Below are 21409 nucleotides of genomic sequence, written 5' to 3' on the forward strand. Positions count from 1 at the left end.
TAACATTTAGTGCCAGATAATGTCCGATTAAAGATAGGTCTCCGATGAGGTAGACGAGAGGTCAGGACCACTCACCTTAAAGCTATGGCCTCTACCGTTTGCTTTTCCACCCTGGGGAAATGGTTCCAATTGTGCACCCTTTCTGTGTCTCTCATAATTTTATATACTTCTATCAGGTCTCCCCTCAACCTCCAGCATTCCAGGGAAAGCAACCCAAGCCTGTTCAACCTCTCCCTGTAGCTGATACCTCCTAATCCAGGCATCATTCTGGTAAGCATCATTTACACCCTTTCCAAAGCCTCCACATCCTTCCTGCAATAGGGCAGCCAGAACTATAAGTACAGTGGCGCAGCGGTAGAGTTGCTGCCTAACAGCGGCATAGACCCTGGTTCGATCCTGACTATGGGTGCTGTCTGTACAGATTTTGTACGTTCTCCCTGTGACCACGTGGGTTTTCTTTGGATGCCCCGGTTTCCCCCCCACATCCCAAAGGCGTGCAGGTTTGCCGGTTAAGTGTGGAGGAAGGAACTGCAGATGTTGGTTTATACCAAAGTTAGACACAAAGTGCTGGAGCAATTCAGCTGGTCAGGCAGCATCTCTGGAGAAAAAGGATGGCCGATGTTTCGGGTTGGAACTCTGCTTCAGGCATCTGAAGAAGGGCTCTGACCCGAAACGTCACCCAGATTTTTCGGTTAATTGGCTTCTGTAAAATCTTCCTTAGTGTATGTAGGATAGTACTAGTGTACGGGTGATCAATGGTCAGCGCGGACTCGGTGGGCCGAAGGGCCTCTTTCCAAGCTGTATCTCTAAACTAAACTAAACTAAACTATACTAAACTAAACCAAACTGCACGCAATACTGCTTGTTGCCTATTATACAATTCCACAACTATCTTGGTTTTTATCCAATTATTTCCTTTTCCGCAAGGCCCTTGTTAGCAACTGACTTAAGCTAATCCCAGCAGGAGACTGGAGCTAAAACAAGTGGCGTGCGTTCTGCCTAAGTCATTCCTAACCAGGATCTCTGACTTCCTTTTCTTTCTGTTGACCCTCTAACTTTGTCAACTGTTTGTAGTTAATGTGCATATGCATGTATTCCTTAATTCCAAGCCTTGCAGTACAGAGGGCATGGGGAATCACTAACAGATCAGAACATGTGCAACTGGTTATTCACTTAACCGTCTGCACTCCACATGTGCCCATGCACCATTCTTATTCACCATATGTTGACGTACATGATAGCAACATAACTATGAAGCCTTTAACAAGTGATGCTGAGTCACAGTGGAGATACAGCGCAGAAATAGGCCTTTCAGTTGACCAAGTCCACGCCGACCAACGATCGTCCCGCATACTAGCACTATCCCACACCCTCAGGAGAATTTAACTGAAGCCAATTAACCTACAAACCTGCATGCCTTTGGCGTGTGGGAGGAAACTGGAGCACCCGGAGAAAACCCACGTACCAACTCCTTACAGACAGCACCCATGGTCAGGATCAAACCCGGGTCTCTGGCGCTATAAGACAGTAACTTTACCACTACGCCACTATGCCACCCACAATCAGAGCAGAGTCATAGAGTCGTAGAGTTATAGAATCATACAGTGTGGAAACAGGCCCTTCGGCCGAACTTGCCCACGATGACCAACATGCCCCATCTACACTAGTCCCACCTGCCTGCATTTCACCCATATCCCTCCAAACCTATCCTATCCATGTACCTGTCTAAATGTTTCTTAGCACATGCCTCTCCACTCGCTATAATCTACAAACCCGCATGTCTTTGGGATGTGAGGGGAAACCTACACGGTCACAGGAAATACATGCAAACGCCACACGTACAGCACATGAGGCTTTCTGGTGCTGTGAGGCAGCGGCTCTACCAGCTGTGCCACTGTGTCGGTTAGCATAGTTCATTACTATATTTTACTGAGTAATACATGGCGTGAAGGGTCTTAGCTGTACAGTAAAATTCCAATAATCTAGCACCCATGGGAATCTGCATCTGCGCTCTTTCTGGATATGGGACGTTATTAATACAAAAACATATTTTTATATCACTTTATTTTACCTGCATAAAGTGAGCACTCACAGTTTATTTCCTGCAGTAGAGGATTCTAACACTAGAGGGTATAGGCTTAAGGTGAGAGGAGAGAAATTTAGATGGACCTCAGAGACAATTTTTTCCAATGAGGGGAATAGATAATAATAATAATAATAATAATAATAATAATAATATCTTTTATTGTCATTGCAAGTCAGTGCAACGAGATTTAGTGTGCAGCTCCACTGATGTACAAGAAAGGTAAATAAATACAATACATAAATAAGCAAGCTGAATTGATTGACGTGACCATCTGAGGGAGACTGTCCAAAGTTTAGTTTTGTTTAATTTAGTTTAGTTTAGTATAGTTTAGTTTAGTTTAGTTTAGTTTATTGTCACTGCACCGAGGTTCAGTGAAGAGATTTTTTGTTGCATGCTATCCAGTCAGCGAAAAAAACATATATGAATACAATCAAGCCGTCCATAGTGTACAGACACAGCTTAAAGTGTATAACGTTTAGTGCAAGATAAAGTCCAGCAAAGTCCAATTAAAGATTAAAGATTGTTTGAAGGTCGAGATTATGCTCAACCTTTGATTGAAGCAATTTACAAGAATGATCCCGGGAATGAGTAGGTTAACATATGATGACGTTTGACGGCACTGGACCTATATTCACTGCGGTTTAGAGGAATGAGGGGGCATCTCATTGAAACATATAGAATAATGAAAGGCTTGGATAGAGTGGATGTGGAGAGGATGTTTCCACTAGTGGGAGAGTCTAGGACAAGAGGTCATAGCCTGAGGATCTCCAATGAAGGAGGAGGAGGAGGAGGACGACTGTCTGAACTGTATTGCCTTCCACCACAGTGAAGAATGCTGTGGTGGATGTCTGTGTTAATAATAATAATAATAATAATAATAATAAATACTTTATTGATCCCCTCAGGGAAATTCAGATGTCCAGAAGCTCCCAACCAACAAACCCGCAGATTCAAAACGAACACAGACAGAAAATACATAGAATACAATGTGGACACTACCTGAGAGCAATAAATACTTAAAAAGACCAATAATTAACAGTTAAAAATTAATAATTGCAAAATGCATCCCCCTACAGCCTAGCGGTCCGAATTATAAAATCTAATGGCTGCAGGGGTGAAGGATCTCCTGAACCGCTCCGTTCTACAGGGCAGGGAGAGGAGCCGGTTGTTGTTCCGAGTGCTCTTTTGACTCTCCAGAATTACATGGAGGGGATGCCCGGGGTTTTCAGGATGACCTGCACCTTGTGCCTCATACGCCTCTCAAGCACATCCATCCCAGAGTCTACTCTCCCCTCCAGCACTGAGCTAGCTCGTTTAACCAGTTTGACCAGCTTCTTGTTGTTTTTTGCACTAATGCTGTTGCCCCAGCAGACAACAGCGTAGAAAATAACACTGGCAACCACTGTGTTGTAAAACATGTGCAGCATATCCTTACACACATTGAAGGATTTGAGCCTTCTGAGGAAAAAGAGTCTGCTCTGGCCTTTTTTGTAGAGGGAGTCAGAGTTGACAGACCAGTCCAGTTTGTTGTCAAGGTGCACTCCAAGGTATTTATATGTCTGCACCACCTCAATGTCAGCCCCTGCAGCGTTGACCGGCTGAAGGGGGAGCTTGGACCTGCCAAAGTTAACCACCATCTCTTTAGTCTTTGTTGTGTTCAGGGTGAGACAGTTCTCTTCACTCCAGGCACAAAAGGCACTGGTCAAGTGTTGAAATATGTTGTGTATTATGTCCTTTTTTAATTGTAACGCTGCATGGTAAATTCATTTCACTGCACCTTATGGTGCATGTGACAAATAAATTTGAACTTTTGAACCTTTGAACCTTAATATTTATAATACTTGTTCAAAAAACCAAAGTCCTTTGTGCAACCAAATATAGTCTATAGAAGTTCATAGTTGCTGAAGTCCATCTGAAGAAGGGTCTCAACCCAAAACGTCAACTATCTATGTTCTCCAGGGATGCTGCCTGACCCGTTGAGTTACTCCTGCACTTTGCATCGTCTGGTGAGGTTATTGTTGGTGGGGAGATGCTATTCTTAAACCTTGTACACACAGTTTTTAGGATCCTGTACCTTCTTCCTGATGGTGGGAGTGAAATGATAGCGTGACCAGGATGGTGTGGGTCGCTGATAATAATTTTCGAGAGTATCCACACATGCCTACCGTGAGTTGTTGCATGGTCAACTCTAGTTTCAGTTTTCAGTTTGGTTTATTATTGTCACGTGTTCCAAGGTACAGTGAAAGCTATTTTTGTTGTGTTATATCCAGTCAGCGAAAAGACGATAATGTACATGATCTCAATCAAGCTGTCCATAGTGTACTGACACAGGATTCAGGGGATAACGTTTAGTGCAAGATAAAAGTCTAGTAAAGCTTGATTAAAGATAGACTGAGGATCTCCAATGAGGTAGATGAGAGACCAGGACTGCTCTCTAGTTGTTGATAGAATGATTCAAGTTGCCTGATAATAGCTGGCAAGAAACTGCCCCAAATGTGTATGTGTTTTCACACTTCCTATACCTTGATGGGAGAGGGGAGAAGAGAGAGTGACCTGGAAGAGACTGGTCCTTGATTTTGCTAGTAGTTAGAAACATAGAAACATAGAAAAATAGGTGCAGTAGTAGCCCATTTGGCTCTTCGAGCCAGCACCGCCATTCAATATGATCATAGCTGATCATCCAGAATCAGTACCCCGTTCCTGTTTTCTCCCCATAGTTGATGGTGTCCCCATTCTTGTCACCACAAAGTCTAGGTGCACACGACTAGAATCAGGAGTGAACATTTGCTGACCTGATCTGCCCCTTCTCACAATGCAGATACTGTCCAACTGCAGGCTAATTAACTGACTCACTGAACCTATAAGTCAAATGGCGTGAACAAAGCATTATAATATCTTTATCTCCGTCAAAGTCCTTTATCATGTGCCAGAGTTTATCTAATATACATCTGGGAACAAATTGTACCTATGTGACTAAAGAACTGTTGCCCAAAAAGGGAACATTTTGTATTGGATGAGATCATTGTCTTTACAGAGAACGTGGATTGCTGCTTATTCACAGTCTTGGTCCAAAGATAGACCTAAAGTGCTGAAGTAACTCAGCAGTTCAGGCAACATCTCTGGAGAAAAGGAATCGGTAAAGTTTCGGGTTGGAACCCTTCTTCGGTCCAGACATCCAAAATCTCACATGTTCCTTTTCACCAGATATGCTGCCTGATCCACTGAGTTACTCCAGCATTTTGTGCCTATCTTTGGTGTAAACCAGCATCTACAGTTCATTCTTACACACTTGAAGTATCAAGTTTGATGAGGACTCAGTGGGCCAAAGGACTTATTTCTGTGCTGTCCGACTTTGACTTTATGACCAATCTCCCTTCGCATTATGCTGCAGTGATTCGGGTCAGGCAGCATCTCAGGAGAAAATGGATAGGTGACGTTTCTGATCTGAAGTAGGGTCCTATCCGTTTTCTCCAGAGATGCTGCCTGACCCACTGTGTTAGTACAGCACATGGTGCCCAACTTTGCTATAAACCAGCATCTGCAGTTCCTTGAGGAATCACAATCAATCCTTGGCATCAATGCAACATACCCGTGCCGAATAAGATGTCCCAACTACACTAGTCCCACCTATGGTGGGATTTGAACGCAGATGACTGGATTACTAGTCCGGTAATTGAATCACTGTTCCACCACACGTATTAAGGATGGGTATTACAGTGGCTACAAGGAGAGGTTGGACAAACTAGCATTGTTTTCTCCAAAGCATCGGAAACTGAGGGAAGACCCAACAGAAGTATATAAAATTATGAAAGGCATAGATAGGGTAGATGTTATAGACTTTCTAGATACAGCACAGAAACAATCCTTTTGGCCCACCCACCCTGCACTATCCTACACACTAGGGACAATATTTTTACAATTTTACTGAATCCAATTAACCTACAAACCTGTACGACTTTGGAGCGTGCGAGGAAACCGGAGCGCCTGGAGAAAACCCACATGATCAGAGGGAGAACATACATCACCATACAGACAGCACCCGTAGTCAGGATCGAACCTGGGTGTCTATCTTTGTAAGGCAGCAACTCTATCTCTGTGCCACCTTGGCGCCCTCAAGGACAGTCAGGACCTTTCCCCCAGGTTGGAAATGTCAAGGACTAGAGGGATAGCTTTAAGAGGAGCAAAGTTTAAAGGAAATGTGTGGGATAAATTCCTTATACAAGGTGATGGGTGCATGGAATACATTGCCAGAGATGGTGGTGAAGTCAGATACAACAGTGGCATTTAAGAGCTTTAAGCTTGGTGCATGGATATTCTGGGAATGGAAGCATATGGATCACGTTAGCAAGTAAGAATTTCATTGCTCTGTTTTAGGACAAAGGACAATAAAAGGCTTGACCTGCTGTGCAGGCAGATGGGATTAGTGCATGCATGCATTAATTAGTCCATTAATTCTGCATTAATTCTACATGAATTCATCATACACTAATCAATTAATTAATTGATCAATTAAGCCATGAATGAATCAGCCATGAATGAATGGCGGAGTAGACTTGATGGGCAGAATGGCCTAATTCTGCTCCTATAACCTATGAATTTGTGAACTTCATGCATTAGTGCTTGCATGTGTAGGTAGATGAGATTAGTTTATCTTGGCATTATGATCAGCACAGACATTACGGGCCGAAGGGCCTGTTCCTGTGCTGTACTTTTCTATGATCAGATTGATTATATTTTAATTCCATCCACTGGCTGCCATCTTTATCCCCTTAAACTATTTTCTGGCATCTGCCTTGTGCCTGTTTCTTTCTATTGCCCATTTATTCCAACCATCTTGCACACAAATTGAAAGCAAGCGTCCCTCTGGTATATCCTTTCCTCTACAATTATCCGGGCTTTAATCTTTTCAAGAAACTGCTCATGATATTTACTGTTTAGTTCTAAGCGGCTGAGGCGTAATGAGGTGTGGAGATGTGTTTCAGTGCCAAAAAAATAGCCCTCTGTTTCTTTTCAAACTTGCATATTTCCTCTCTTTCAGACATCGCCTTTGGCTGGGGTAAGAGACAGTACGCAATGGTGGTGTTGCCTGTCATCTGTCATCACTTCAGGATGCTGTCCCACTGCACGTTACGAGAGGAGAGGAACTTCTGAAGTGTGGCACTGTTGTAATATTTAGGACATATGTGCACATCATCGCGTGTTAAAGACTGTCGAGATTGTATTCAGGTTTCTGAATGTTTGTTCCATAAGGCAGGGCTTCATCTCAGCTTTGTATGGAACAGCTCTGCCCAAGACCGCAAGAAATTGGAGAGCATTGTGGATGTAGCCCAGTCCCTCACACAGACCAGACTCCCCAACATTAAGGGCACAAAGTGCTGGAGTAACTCAGCGGGTCAGGCAGCATCTCTGGAGAACATGGATAGGTGATGTATCGGGTCGAGAGCTTTCTTCAGACTGAAGAATACTCCTGCATTTGTGCCCTTTCGTGTATACTAGCATCTGCAGTTTCTTGTTTTCAGCATTGACTCAATCTACACCACGCTGTCTCAGAAAAGCAGCCAACATTATCAAAGACTTGTCACACCCCGGTCGTTTCTCCCTGTTCCTGTCTGGCAAAAGGTACAGAAGCTAGAAAGCAAGCACCTGATCCAAGCATCACGGCCATAAACAAATGAATTGGCCAGCTGGAAACGCATGGATCACCCCTCGTATCACCCCGGACACTCCCTCTTCTCCCCTCTCCCATCAGGCGAGCAGTACACAAGTATGAAAGCGCATACTCGGGGACAGTTTTCCCCCCAGCTGTTATCAGGCAACTGACCCTCCTATCAACAACTAAAGATCAGTCCTCAGGTGCCATCTACCTCATTGGAGTCCCTCGGACTATCTTTAATTGGACTTTACTGGATTTAATCTTGCACTAAACGTTATTCCCTTTATCCTGTATCTGTACACTGTGAACAGCTTGATTATAAACATGTACAGGCCGACTTGGGGTTGCTGAATATCCCGCGGTCTAGGCATAAGCTCAGGGACGACCGCGCCTTTGCGGTTGCAGCTCCTAGACTGTGGAACAGCATCCCCCTCCCCATCAGAACTGCCCCCTCCATCGACTCCTTTAAGTCTAGACTAAAAATGTATCTGTTCTCCCAAGCCTTTCCTGACGTCCTCTGAGCGAGGGCTATTTGTATATATGTATGTAGCTTGCTTGTGTATACTATTCTTATAACAAATGTAAAGCACTTTGGTCAACGAGAGTTGTTTTTTAAATGTGCTATATAAATAAATGTGACTTGACTTGACATGACATGTATTGGGCAGTTTGTGCGACACAGTGGTGCAGCGATAGTTGCTGCCTTACAGTGCTAGAGATCTAAGTTCGATCCTGACTCTGGTTAGTGTCTCTACGGAGTTTGTACGTTCTCCCTGTGACCACGGGGGTTTTCTCTGGGTGCTCTAATTTCCCCTCACATTCTAAAAGCGCACAGGTATATACGTTAATTGACTTTGAAAGGTTGCAAAATTGTCCCTTGTGTGTAGGATAGTGTTGCCCCTGTCCCACATAGGAAACCCGAATGGAAACCTCTGGAGACTTTGTGCCCCACCCAAGGTTTCCGTGCAGTTCCCGGAGGTTCCCGGAGGTTTTTGTCAGTCTCCCTACCTGCTTCCACTACCTGCAACCTCCGGCAACCACCTGCAACCTCCGGGAACCGCACGGAAACCTTGGGTGGGGCGCAAAGTCTCCAGAGGTTTCTGTTCAGGTTTCCTAAGTGGGACAGGGGCATTAGTGTGCGGACTGATTGCTGGTCGGTGCAGACTCGCTCGGCCGAAGGACCTGTATCTCTAAAGTCTAAAGTCTACAGTTGTTCCGCTGACTGGATAGCATGCTACAAAAGGTTTTTCAGTGTACCTCTGTACGCAATAAACTAAACCATGATCTGGCAAATGCTTCATGTAGAGAGAATCTGATCATTTGAGCGGCTTCACGATATGACACAAGCTAACACTTAGTCATTGAGTTACTAACAATGCCCAAAGACTTGAGATGTCCATCAGCTCAATATGTTTACCACCACTGCTTTCTAATTAGTTTTTAATTAGCAAATATCAAAAGCAAAAGTCCGTCTAAAGTGTTTATCTTCTCTATTGCACACTACCTCTGAATAGCTCAGTGCAAGAGTAATTTCCAACATATTTATCTTTCCCTGCTTTTGCAGATGGCATTCAGATGTTGCTCCTAATTACTTTAAGAGCATTAGAAGGCACCCTTGTTTTGCACAGAACTTGCAAGTGATCCAGTGTGTTTCTGCCAGCTAATTATGGTGTTTCTGATCCTCTCTAATTTATTTGTTTTTAATTAAGTGGTGCATATCTGCCAAAAACCAAAATTAGAGATGATTTATTGAGTTACTATAGGAATACTAATCAGAGGCCTGGGAGTATGTTTAGCATCTGCGATGGTCTTTAAAATGAAGGTAGACACAAAATACTGGAGTAACTCAGCGGGACAGGCAGCATCTCTGGAGAGAAGGAATGGGCGATGTTTCAGGTCGAGACCCTTCTTGACTCTTGTCTTTAAAATGTTTCACTTAGCATTCTCTATTGAATCGGGATCTTGCAAATGTTAATTTGGAACGTTCTCAGTGCGACAACACATAGCATTGGAAGCAGGCCCTTCGGCCCAACTCGTCCCTGCTGACCAAGATGCCCATCTAAGCTAGATTTGCCCGTGTTTGGTCCATATCCCTTGAAACATTTCCTATCCACGTACCTGTCCAAGTGTCTTTTAAATGTAGTTATTCCACCTGTCTCAACTTCCTGCTCTGGCAGCTTGTTCCATATGCCCACTGCATTTTCCGAATCATTCTGTATACCCAGTACTTTGTGGCACGACACAGTGGCACAGCAGGTAGAGCAGTTACCTCACAGCGCCGGAGATCCAAGTTTGATCCTGACCTCGGGTGCTCTCGGTATGGAGTTTGCACGTTCTCCCCGTGACTACGTGGGTTTGCCCCGGGTACCGGTTTCCTCCCACATCCCAAAGACGTGTGGGTTTTGTGGGTTAATTGGCCTCCATAAATCACCACTAGTGTGTAGGAAGTGCATGTGAAAGTGGGATAACCACACAGAACTAGTGTGAACAGGTCGGCTTGAACTCGGTGGGCCTGATTCCAAGCTGCATCTTTCAATCAAATCAATCAAAGTCTTCTCCCTGTTTTATAAAACAGAAACTTGGTCTACAATCCTACAAGGAAAAAGTTCATCCTGACTATCATTCCTTTCTGACAGAAATAACAATAAATAGTGTGACGTCCGTGTGATAAACCAGACAAAGAAAAACAATTAAATTACGTTTTGCAATCATTTTATTGGTTTCATAAACAAAACAATTTGCAGAAAATCATTTGTAATTTTTGAATCATAACAGGAGAAAAAAATGAAAACTTAGTTTTAAACAAAGGAGAATCCATTGTCATTCTCTATGTATGGTCTCTTGAAATCTGCTTAACACTTTACCCCAGGCATTCTCTTGATAACAATTCTTAGTCGTTTTATCTCAAGCCAATTTCAAAAGCCATGGCATTTAATTGAAAGCCAATGCCCAAAGCATCTGGTGTTAAAGCAAAATATATACATTAATTGCCTCAATTTAATTAACTAATGGTCTTTCGGCTCTTCAATCATATAACTGACATATTTAACCAGGAGAGGTCTAAATATGTTCCCCCGCAGGTATATTTATTTAACAAAAATAGAGAAGTCCTTTTTTGAGGGACTATAACTAAGGGATTGTAATTAAGCAGAACACAATGTACAGTGAAGGTTAAAGGATGCTATTGTTTAATTGAGATTCCCTAAAGTCAACACCAATGAATCAGGTTGTCCTTTGTAAAGCTTGTACATGCACCACCATCTTTGGGTTGCATGCTTGCGATTATCAATCCTCCCCAGCCTACATCTTGATTCATTTAGTGCCCCTTCAGGAGATTCTTGTGTCCCGCTCATCCGACCTTCCAGCTGCCTTGTCAGATGTCAACCATGAGTCAGGAAATTAAACTCCAAACTCGATGCCCTCACCACTGACCTGTCATTGCAACAGTTACTGGGGAAATTCAGAGAAAATATGCTGAACTAGAAGGCACGACTTCTGTGGGTGACTTCCTTAAGACTTTGGAGACACGGCGTGGAAAATGGCCCTTCAGCTCACCGAGTCTGCGTCGACCACCGATCACCCCATGCGCTCGCACTATCCTACAGACTAGGAACAATTTACAATTTTACAGAAGCCAATTAACCTGCAAACGTGTATGTCTTTGGAATGTGGGAGGAAAACAAAACACCTGCAGAAAACCCACGTGGTGACAGGGAGAAACTCTGTACAGACAGCAGCCGTAGTCAGGATCGTGCCCATGTCTCTGGCACTGTGAGGCAGCAGCTCTACCGCTGCACTACAGCGCTGGCAAAGAGGGATCTCGTGGGATCCCAATTCTACCTGGGATCAGAGCAGGGGGTCTGCTTTTCAGTCAACTCTCTCCCCATTCTATAATGTAGAAAGTTGGGGCCAGGCAGGGCTATCCCACCTCATGTGGCCAGTTCAGTCATATTGACATCTGATTGCACTAGCATTAGAAGTGAGTGAAACATTGCCGGGCATCATCTCAACATCAAAGCAAGCATCTCTTGTGCTTTCCCTTGCTCGTGAAGAACTAGCAATCACTCAACCAACTATCAAACCAACAAGGACAACGGGACTTTATGGCCAAGTTAAGACTCTACATTTTGAACAGCTTTGGACTTGAATCATACAAAATGGCGGCAGAAACATGGTGTCTCTTGTGTATTGCTTCAGTGTTATCTACTATTCCTACACTCTCGTACTTAGGTCTAATTGCACCAATGTGTAGTAAGATTGTTATCAAATTGTTTGCAAAAGATGAATTTCACAGTAGCTAGGCACATGTGACAATAAATTACCATTGAACATGCAAAACAGGCAGTTAAAGGGTTAAGGCAGATTTCCAACAAGATTCTTCCTTTATCATTAACTAGCTTAGCCCAGACCCAATCATTAAAGTCTCACCAGACGTCTTTCTTGACTGTGAGTCAAGTGATGTCTTAAACATGTTCTTTACCAGTTGGTGACAGATTATTTTAATGTGTCTGATAATGTCCGATATTGATCTCTTTGGGAAGCAACAACAAAGTAATAACATGGAAAGATAACTTAGCACAGCCAGTATTAGTCAGCAAATGATTGGAACAGGGCTTCAGCTAGAAAAGATCAATGAAAAATTAGTAAAGCATATGTACACAACCAAGGAAGCACTCAATAGAATACTCACTGGTTTCAATAGATACGAAAATCTTTGGTGTCGAATATAGCAACAATTTAATCAACAACATTTGGAACCATTTCTGAATCCCATGTATCATTTATAAGAAATGTTTCCTCTAGAAAATTTGTGACATTCAATGCTTTATTTTAAAATCATTTTAATTACAGTTTTCAAAAAAATGTTACATTCAAAAGTAAGCTAAAACCTTAAATGTTTTGATATTGTAAATAAACTCCCTTACTGTACAATTTTGTGAGATGTTAACTGGAATTTTGCTCTGAATTTGGACTGGTTTTGTGCTGCATTGATTTGACTTTGTCATAGTGTGAAACAACACAGAAACAGGCCCTTCTGCCCAACTCACCCATGCCGATCAAGATGCCCCATCTAAACTAATCCCATTTGCCTGTGTTTGGCCCAAAGCCCTCAAAACCGTTCCCATCCATGTACCTGCCCAAATGCCTTTTAAATGTTGTTATAGTACCTGCCTCAATAACCTAAGATAGACGCAAAGTGCTGGAGTAACTCAGTGGGTCAGGCAGCATCTCTGGAGAAAATGGATGAGTGATGTTTCATATTGGGACCCTTTTTCAGACTCAGCATCTATCTGCCTCAACTCCCTCTTCTGGCAGCTCGTCCATATAACCACCACACTCAGAGTGAAAAAGTCGCCCCTCGGGTTCCTATTGAAATCTTGTCCCTCTCATTAGTTCAGTCAAGAACAGCACAAAAACATCAAACGTCAGGCCCTTTGTTCCGGAGAACTACTCCTGGTAATCAGCTTTGATAAAAAGTTTACCAAAGGTGGGGAGAAAGATATCACATTGCATATTCCTACACAACATTAGATGACTTAAATTTAATTTATAAGATCAAGTTTTCACTGGGGTCAATTGTTGTTTGCGACCCGATAATATAGTTGCATTGGTTTAAAAGTAAAAAGACATGACGATTTCTTAATGTATGAGGTACAACTTGGAAAATGTTTGCAGTCTCCACCCTAGAGAGCAGCTGGTGAATCAGATTCAACATCAGTCTAGCTCACAGCTAAGGGCAATCGCTCAGCGACTAACAAGCTGACTGCTTGCAGTCTTAATGTGCCTTAAAATCTCTGGAGAACAAGCCCAACCAGACAAAACATGCTCCTGAGGCGCCTTGAAGCCGCTCTCTGCACAAATCGCCTGGTTAGAGTGTGGCCTCGATACTTTACCCAGATTAATATTATGGCGTAGCTATCCTCTTTGTCTGAACACAACACTGACCCTGGGACATGTATTAAGCCTTCTTCCCCCATCCTCACCCCTCCCTCCCGCACCCTCCAAACTGAATTACAATACCATTTCTTGAAACGCTAATCCCTGCTGTTCCCACATCAACCTGCCATGACTGGTAGCAAATGAAAAACCAGCCTGTGCTCATTATTGAAGCAAATGTTCTCTGTTTTAAAGCACTGAACCGGCTAATGCGAGCTGTCGGGTAGTTTGGTGAGGCACTAGGTGTGTTGCACATTAAGCATTTGTACGAGAGCATCAACTACTTGCAATTACTGCCCCCCCCTCCTTAGTGTGACACTGCACGATGCCACAAACCGTATGACACGCACTCAGCAGGAAAATCAGCTTTAAGAAACCCAACGCACAACCCCACCACCCTCCCCCATTCAAATCTAGCTCCATCAACACTATATTGGAATGCTGAATTTGAAGGAGTAACCCTATCCAAGTGGAGCAAACACTATTGCAAACATTCAGCGGGTGGTTTAGTGTTTGAAACGGGAAGGTGGGTAATATTTGCATCAGATTTCCGTCGGTGTGATGTGTCCTTCCTCAATTCATAACCTCAAAGAACTTTTCTCCTTCAGGCCCTGAATGGAATGCTATGCAATTCCAGTTTCATAATTACTTCGAGACTTCTGGTACTCATAGGTTCATAGGTTGTAGGAGCAGAATTAGGCCATTCAGCCAAACGAGTCTACTCCGCTATTCAATCATGGCTGATCTATCTTTCCCTCTCAACCCTGTTCTTCTCCCTTCTCTCCATAGCCTTTGGCACCTTTACTAATCACGCATCTGTCACAATCTCTGCCTTAGAGATATCAATTGCCGGCCTCCACAGCCATCTGCGGCAATGAATTCCACAGATTCACCACTAATTTCTTCTGACCTATACTATGTTTATTCTTGTTTTATTTGCATTTAAGCTGGCCAGTCAATATATTGTAGGTTGCCAACTAAAGGATGGAGAGAAGAGAAATGGAGTGGATTAGAAACAAAGATAGACACTGGAGTAACTTAGCAGGTCAGGCAGCATCTCTGGAGATAAAGAATGTGATGTGTGTATGGAAAGGATTGGGATTGATGTTATTCTCAATCCAGGGTATTGACAGTAATCATGTGGAAACAGAGAAAGCCATTTGGCCCTGTGTGCCTGTGCTAATCTTTTGAAATATTCAGATAAGATTTGGTGAATTTATGCTAAAATATTGCAGGACGTTTGAGTAATGGTTGGCTTTGGTGAGATTTCCTTTTGACTGCCTTCTTTGGAATCTAGTAGCTAGTGACTAATACACGTGGGGTAAGTGGTTTGTGGTGACACTGCTTCCAGGAGAAGATCTCAAAATTCAACGTGCATCTCACCGGATGCAAGAGATGCCATGGTCCTTCCACACCGAGGACAACAAAACTGACTGTAGCTAAGGCCTTTCACTGCAACTGTTGACCCGCCCAGCATCTGGTGACAAAGAACGGCCCCAGCGGGCCATGGCCCCCGAGCGGCCACTGCTCGTCCCCTGAAGACCAGAGCCAGATGGAAGATGGAATCAGCGACAAGTGAGGAGTGAGGCCGGGAGGAGAGGAGAGGGAACCGTGGTCTGGCCTACCGCGCCCTTGAGGTCGGCTGCGGGAGGCGCCCTGGTTCGGATCGGTGAGGACAGGGATGTTGGTTCACTGGTTGATTCTGACGTTCAATTAGGCAATGGCTGGAGGCTCTGCAGCGGCCTGAGGCTCGCCTGGATCAGGCATTTCTCGTAAGATAGGATTTTGAAAAAGGTGCCAAAACTTGGCACCAATTGCACGTGGACTCAGTGGACTATTTCTCTACACTTTGCTAATTGGTGATTGTATTTAGGTATGACAATACTCTATTGGACCGTTTGCATGAACAGAATTTCATTGTGTGTTTACACATCTGGTAATATCTGGTAAAGTCCTCCCATATTACGTCACAAACGCAGACTACACCCTCTTCTTAATTGATGACTCTCGGACAAATGCCACGTGTTGAGTAACAAAATACCAGTTGGGTTAACAACCCATTCCTACCAGCAGGACAAAGCACAAAGGTGGACACAAAGTGCTGGAGAAACTCAGCGGGTCAGGCAGCATCAGTGGAGAGAAAGGATGGGCGACGATTTGGGTTGGGAGCCTTCTTCCCAAAGCACAATTTGTGTTGAAGGGGGAGAATAGCGATGGGTAAAACTGTCCAAAGATCACTATCTCTAAACCTCAACCCATGGCCAGCAATCCCCACCATTACAGCCAGACTTGGGGTTTTGTTGGATCCGGGACGGCACTGAAACCTAGACTCCACCAATCCCCTTAGAGCAGCATGAAGTCCAAGTCATTAAAAGGAAATTTTTGTCATCTTTCCACGGATCATCGGATAATTTTATGCATGTAATTCAGAATTTAACACAACATTACTTGCTTCTAATTGATTTCTCATCCTAGTCTCGAATCTTATTTTATGTTTGTTCAATCATCATTCACCTCCACTCATTTATCTGGGCACCTATTGTTCTATAAACATTCACAATCTTGGGCAGAATGATACGTCAGGCGATAAAATACTAGTGGTGTTGATTAACCTTCTCTCATCCTCTTTTAAAGTCTGTGTTCTTGCTCAAGAGCTCGTCATTTGGGAAGCTACACAATATTAAGTTAGTCAGTGCTTCAGATGCTGTCAAGTGTGGAAACAAGGAACTGCAGATGCTGGTTTACAACAACAAAAAAAGACACAATGTGCTGGAGTAACTCAGCAGGTCAGGCAGTATCTCTGAAGAATATGTACAGTATAGGTACATATTCACATAGAACATAGAACATAGACCAGAATAGCACACGAACGGGATCTTCAGGTTAAACTAATCTCCTCTGCCTGTACATTAATTAGTTAGTTAATTTAGTTTATTGTCACGTTTACTGAGGTGATAATCTTTTGTTGCATGCTAACCAGTCAGCAGAAAGACAATACATGGTTACATCACATTAGATTACATGATTCATATCCCCCTATTCCCTGCTCATCCAAGTGCATATCTAAAAGCTTCAACACCACTATCATATCTGCCTCCACCACCACCCCTGGCAGTGCATTCCAGGCACCCACCACTCTCTGCGTGAAAGTCTTGACCCGCGCATCCCCATTAAACGTTCCCCTTCTAAGCTATGCCTTTCTAGTGCTGGATATTTCCACCCTGGGACAAAGGCTCTGACTGTTTACCCTATCTATATGCCTCTCATCATTTTATCTACTTCTATCGAGAATCCCCGTCAGCCTCTGTCGCCTATGCATGTTCTCCAGAGATGCTGCCTGACCTGCCAAGTTACTCCAGCACTTTGTGTCTTCAGATGCAGTAGCTGTGCCTATCATTGCAGCCCATTGGTTTCCAATCTAGATATTTTTGTTGGATTATTTGAGAAGTAATGATTTGGGGAATTTGATTGAAATGAGGTGCCGACAGTATTGGAATCGGATCAATTCAAATTATTGAGTACAAAATTAATCATTGCAGTTCAAAGCTCCACTCACTTAACAAGTCCAGGCTAAAGACATTCTACACAGCTGGGCTGTTTGATCACCAAACTCGACACTTATCTTTAGGATTCATGTATGTATTCTTACTGCAGTGAAATGCATTACTGAACTCTTCATAATTCTGCAGGGATCCTAAAATTCTGCAAGAGAGAGAGAGAGAAAAACACAGTCAAGATTTATCCAAGAAATACTGACATTTATATAGATTTTTATATAGTCTAAAATGAAACCTAATCTGCAAGATGCCGGAAATCTGAACCAAAAACTGAAAATACTGGAAAATCTCTTTAGGTAAGGCAGCAACTGTGGAAGGGTAACATAAGGAACTGCAGATGCTGGTTTACCAAGAAAAAAACCCACTGAGTGCAGGAGTAACTTAGCATGTGGGTAACGTAGAACTAGTTTAGTTTAGTTTAATTTAGAGATAGAGCGCGGAAACAGGCCCTTTGGCCCACCGAGTCTGCGCCAACCAGCGATCCCCGTACATTAGCATTATCCTACACACGAGGGACAATTTACAACACCTACTGAAGCCAATTAACTTATGAACCTGTACGTGTTTGGAACTTGGGAGGAAGCCGGAGCACCTGGAGAAAGCCCACATGGTCACGGGGAGAATGTGCAAACTCCGTACAGACAGCACCCGTAGTCAGGATGGAACATGGGTCTCTGGCCTGTAAGGCAACTCTACTGCTGCGCCACCGTGCCACCCTAGTGTAAACGGTGATCAACGATTGGCGTGGACTCGATGGGCCTGTTTCTATGCTGTATCTCTAAACTACAAAGATAGAGAATGAGTGTGAATGGATGATCGATGGCCAGCGTGGATTTAGTGGGCTGAAGGGCTTGCTTCCATGCTGTATGTTTCAATCAATCAAAAATGATTCCACTGAAAAGCAGATCAAGCTCAATAACACAAATGAGCACCTCCTATTCTCATGTTTCTAAATTAGCTTCTGTTGGTCATCAAAGTGTGTCCAAGGGACATCAATAGATTGTCACAGAGGGAGGTGGAGAGAGGGAACTTAAGATGAGAGGCCATTTGCCCAAAGGCACGACCAACCATGGTGAGATGAAGAAAATGGAAACTTGAAGAGAGAAATCTTAGTTTTGGTTTTTGGGATACAGTGTGTAAACAGGCCCTTCGGCCCATTGAGTCCACATTGACCAACGATCACTTGTTTACACTAGTTCTATCCTACACACACTCGGGGTAATTTACAGAGCCAAATAACCTACAAACATGTACGTCTTTGGAGTGTGGGAGGAAACTAGAGCAACCCGGGAAGACCCGCGCAGTAACAGGGAGATCGTATAAACTTCCTACAGACGGCATCCGTAGTCAGGATCAAACCAGGGTCTCTGGTGCTGTAAGGCAGCAACTCTACTGCTGCACCACTGTGCTTGAAGATATTAAGTTTGGAAGAGCATTTAGAGATAGTGAGGGGTAAGATGTGTAGTTTAAAATAGGAGAATGGGGAAATATAGAATAATGGTCTTGGCAGTTTTGTGAGCACAGGGATGATGATCGGCAGATGGGATTTGGTAGGAATTTAGTTGCCGATTTGGATGGAACTTATTTGTCAACGGTGGGAAGGGTACGTTTGGAGAGTTTCATGGCCACTTTTCACAAAAGTAAGGAAACTCAAAAACCTGGTCTCGTATTTTAGTTAGTTTAGTTTACTATCACGTGTACCAAGGTACAGTGAAAAGCTTTTCTGTTGTGTCCTATCCAGTCAGCGGTAAGACTACATGATTACAATCAGGCCATTCACATTGTACAGGATAAGGGGAACTACGTTCACTGCAAGACAGAGTCCAGTAAAGTCCAATTAAAGATAGTCCGAGGGTCTCCAATGAGATAGATAGGAGGTCAGGACCGCTCTCTTGTTCGTAATAGGATGGTTCAGTTGCCTGATCGCAGCTGGGAAGAAACTGTCCCTGAATGAAACAAGATAAAACGGTCACCTGAATTGACCAGGGCTGTGCACATCGGTTTTAATGGAGTTGACGGCATATTCTGGTCTGTACATTCCACACCACACCTGGAAATGTAATGAGTCACAATTATTAATTCTCACATCATAATAACTGTGGTAGCATCCAACTTCGACAAGTGAATGTTTAGTTTAGAGATACAGCGCGGAAACTGGTCCCTCGAACCGCAAGTCCGCATCGCCCAGTGATCACCCCATTCTCTAGCACTGAAGGGACAATAGTTACAACTACTGAATTACCAAAGCCAATTAACCTACAAACCTGTATGTCGTTAGAGTTTGGGAGGAAACAGGAGCACCCAGAGAAAACCCACGTGGTCACAGGGAGAACGTGCAATCTCCATACAGAATGTCTAAAAGCTGAACAGAAATCACTGGCCAATAAAAAGACACAAAATGCTGAAGTAACTCAGGCAGAATCTCTGGAGAACATGGATAGGTGACATTGGGGTCTTTCATCAGACTGACTGTTGGGGGGGGGGGGGGTTAAGGGGAAGAAAGCTGGAGAGCCAAGGTATGGATGGAATAAAGGCTATAACCTTTATGCTGTGATTTTATCATTCACAGTAAGTAATTTAGTTTAGAGTCCGCACCGACCAGCGATTTACCATACGCTAGCTCTATGTTATTCCACTTCTGCATCCTACACACCAGGGAAAATTTACAGGAGCCAATTTACCAACAAACCTGCACGTCTTTGTGAGAGGAAACAGGAGCACCTGGAGGAAACCCACGCGGTCACAGGGAGAACGTACAAACTCTGTACAAACAACATCTGTAGTCAGGATCGATCCTGAGTTTCTAGCGCTGTAAGGCACCAACTCTACTGCTGCGCCACTGTGCCACCCTTTGATTGAGTGGCGCTACAAACGGGGGACATATTTTGTCCATTGTGTCTGTGTTGGCACTTTGAAACAGCTCCCCACTCTGTCCTGTCACACTGCAGAGTAAGACCCTACCGTGGTATGGACATTTTAACGTGAAGATGAAAAAACATGAAATTAATAGCATGACCGAAGATCACTTGAAGGTTAAGAAATAGTAATTAAAAATTAATCATGTGAGATGCAAATTTGAAGAGCTATTAATAAAAGCAATCTCAATGTTTAATTCAGTTTCCAGACCAGAAAATGGATGCTTTAAATCTCAAAATGAATTTTAATACAGGACAATTATTTTGCATTAAATTCGGAAATCAATACTTAATTTTGTCCCCAAAGGGAGAGGGAGGGGGGAGGGGGAGGGGGAGGGGGAGGGGGAGAGGGAGAGGGAGAGGGAGAGGTGGAGAGGGAGAGGGAGAGGGAGAGGGAGAGGGAGAGGGAGAGAGAGAGAGAGAGTGGGAGAGAATTAACTGTTGGCACTAAGGACTTGTAATATTTCTCCATAGACGCTTAGAAAATGAGACATATTCAGATTTTCCTGAAGGGACTGTCTGTTGAAGGGAATATTTAATGTTCTTGCTTGCACGGGGGGGCCTCTGAAGTTCATTCCTGTCAATCTGACACCTGTCTTGGAAACATGTTACTGATCGTTGAATCTAATCTTGGAACTCCCTACCAAACAGTCCCTGCCGCGGGTCGAGAAGGCAGCACACCTCCACCTTCTCCTGTGCAACTAGGGACATGCAACATGGCTGTTGCCAGGGACTCCCTCACCCCATGAGTGAATAATATATCCCCCTCTGTTATCAGGCTACTGAACGGTCCTTCCATAAGCTGGGGCACTGGCGGATTCACCTCTACTGATCTCTGGAACTGATGCGCTACAATGCTGAGAACTACAGTATATTCTGCCGCATATATCTACCCCTTTGCTTTACCTATAAGTTTGAACTGATTGTGTTTTATATTATCTGACCTGTTTGGATGGCATGCAAAACAAAGCTTTTCATAGTTTAATTGAGAGTGGAAAATTTAAAAGGAACCTGAGGGGCCATGTTTACACCTAGAGAGTCATGGGTATATGGATCGAGCTGCCAGACGAGGTATTTGAGGCAGGTACATTCAAGAGACACTTGGACAGGTACGTGGATAGAAAAGGTTTAGAGGAAGATGGATCAACACAAGCAAATGGGATTAGCTTAGATGCGGCATCTTGATTGGTACGGAAGAGTTGGGCCGAAGAGCCTGTTTCCGTGCAGTATGACTCCATTTGGACAGAGTTCATGGATTGGA

The 21409-nt window shown here is 43.6% G+C and overlaps 1 protein-coding gene and 1 long non-coding RNA gene across 4 annotated transcripts in view; one reads left to right on the forward strand and one right to left on the reverse strand.

Annotated features, from left to right (window-relative positions):
• Positions 1–1445: 1445 nt before the first annotated feature.
• Positions 1446–18662, forward strand: LOC116979879. The gene is made up of 3 exons (XR_004413795.1): positions 1446–1461; positions 18233–18248; positions 18548–18662. It is a non-coding gene; the product is annotated as an uncharacterized LOC116979879 (long non-coding RNA).
• Positions 14604–21409, reverse strand: part of mme (membrane metalloendopeptidase) — a 105992-nt gene continuing 99186 nt past the window's right edge. For all 3 annotated transcript variants that reach the window (XM_033031797.1, XM_033031798.1, XM_033031796.1), the window contains exons 22-23: positions 19207–19283; positions 14604–17378 (exon numbers count right to left, since the gene is read on the reverse strand). In XM_033031797.1, coding sequence (XP_032887688.1) covers positions 17279–17378; positions 19207–19283 — 177 coding nt within the window. In that variant the 3' untranslated portion in view covers positions 14604–17278. The remainder of the gene's footprint in view (positions 17379–19206; positions 19284–21409) is intronic.

The sequence above is a fragment of the Amblyraja radiata genome, chromosome 13, assembly GCF_010909765.2.
Source record: "Amblyraja radiata isolate CabotCenter1 chromosome 13, sAmbRad1.1.pri, whole genome shotgun sequence".
Taxonomy (NCBI): Eukaryota; Metazoa; Chordata; class Chondrichthyes; order Rajiformes; family Rajidae; genus Amblyraja; species Amblyraja radiata.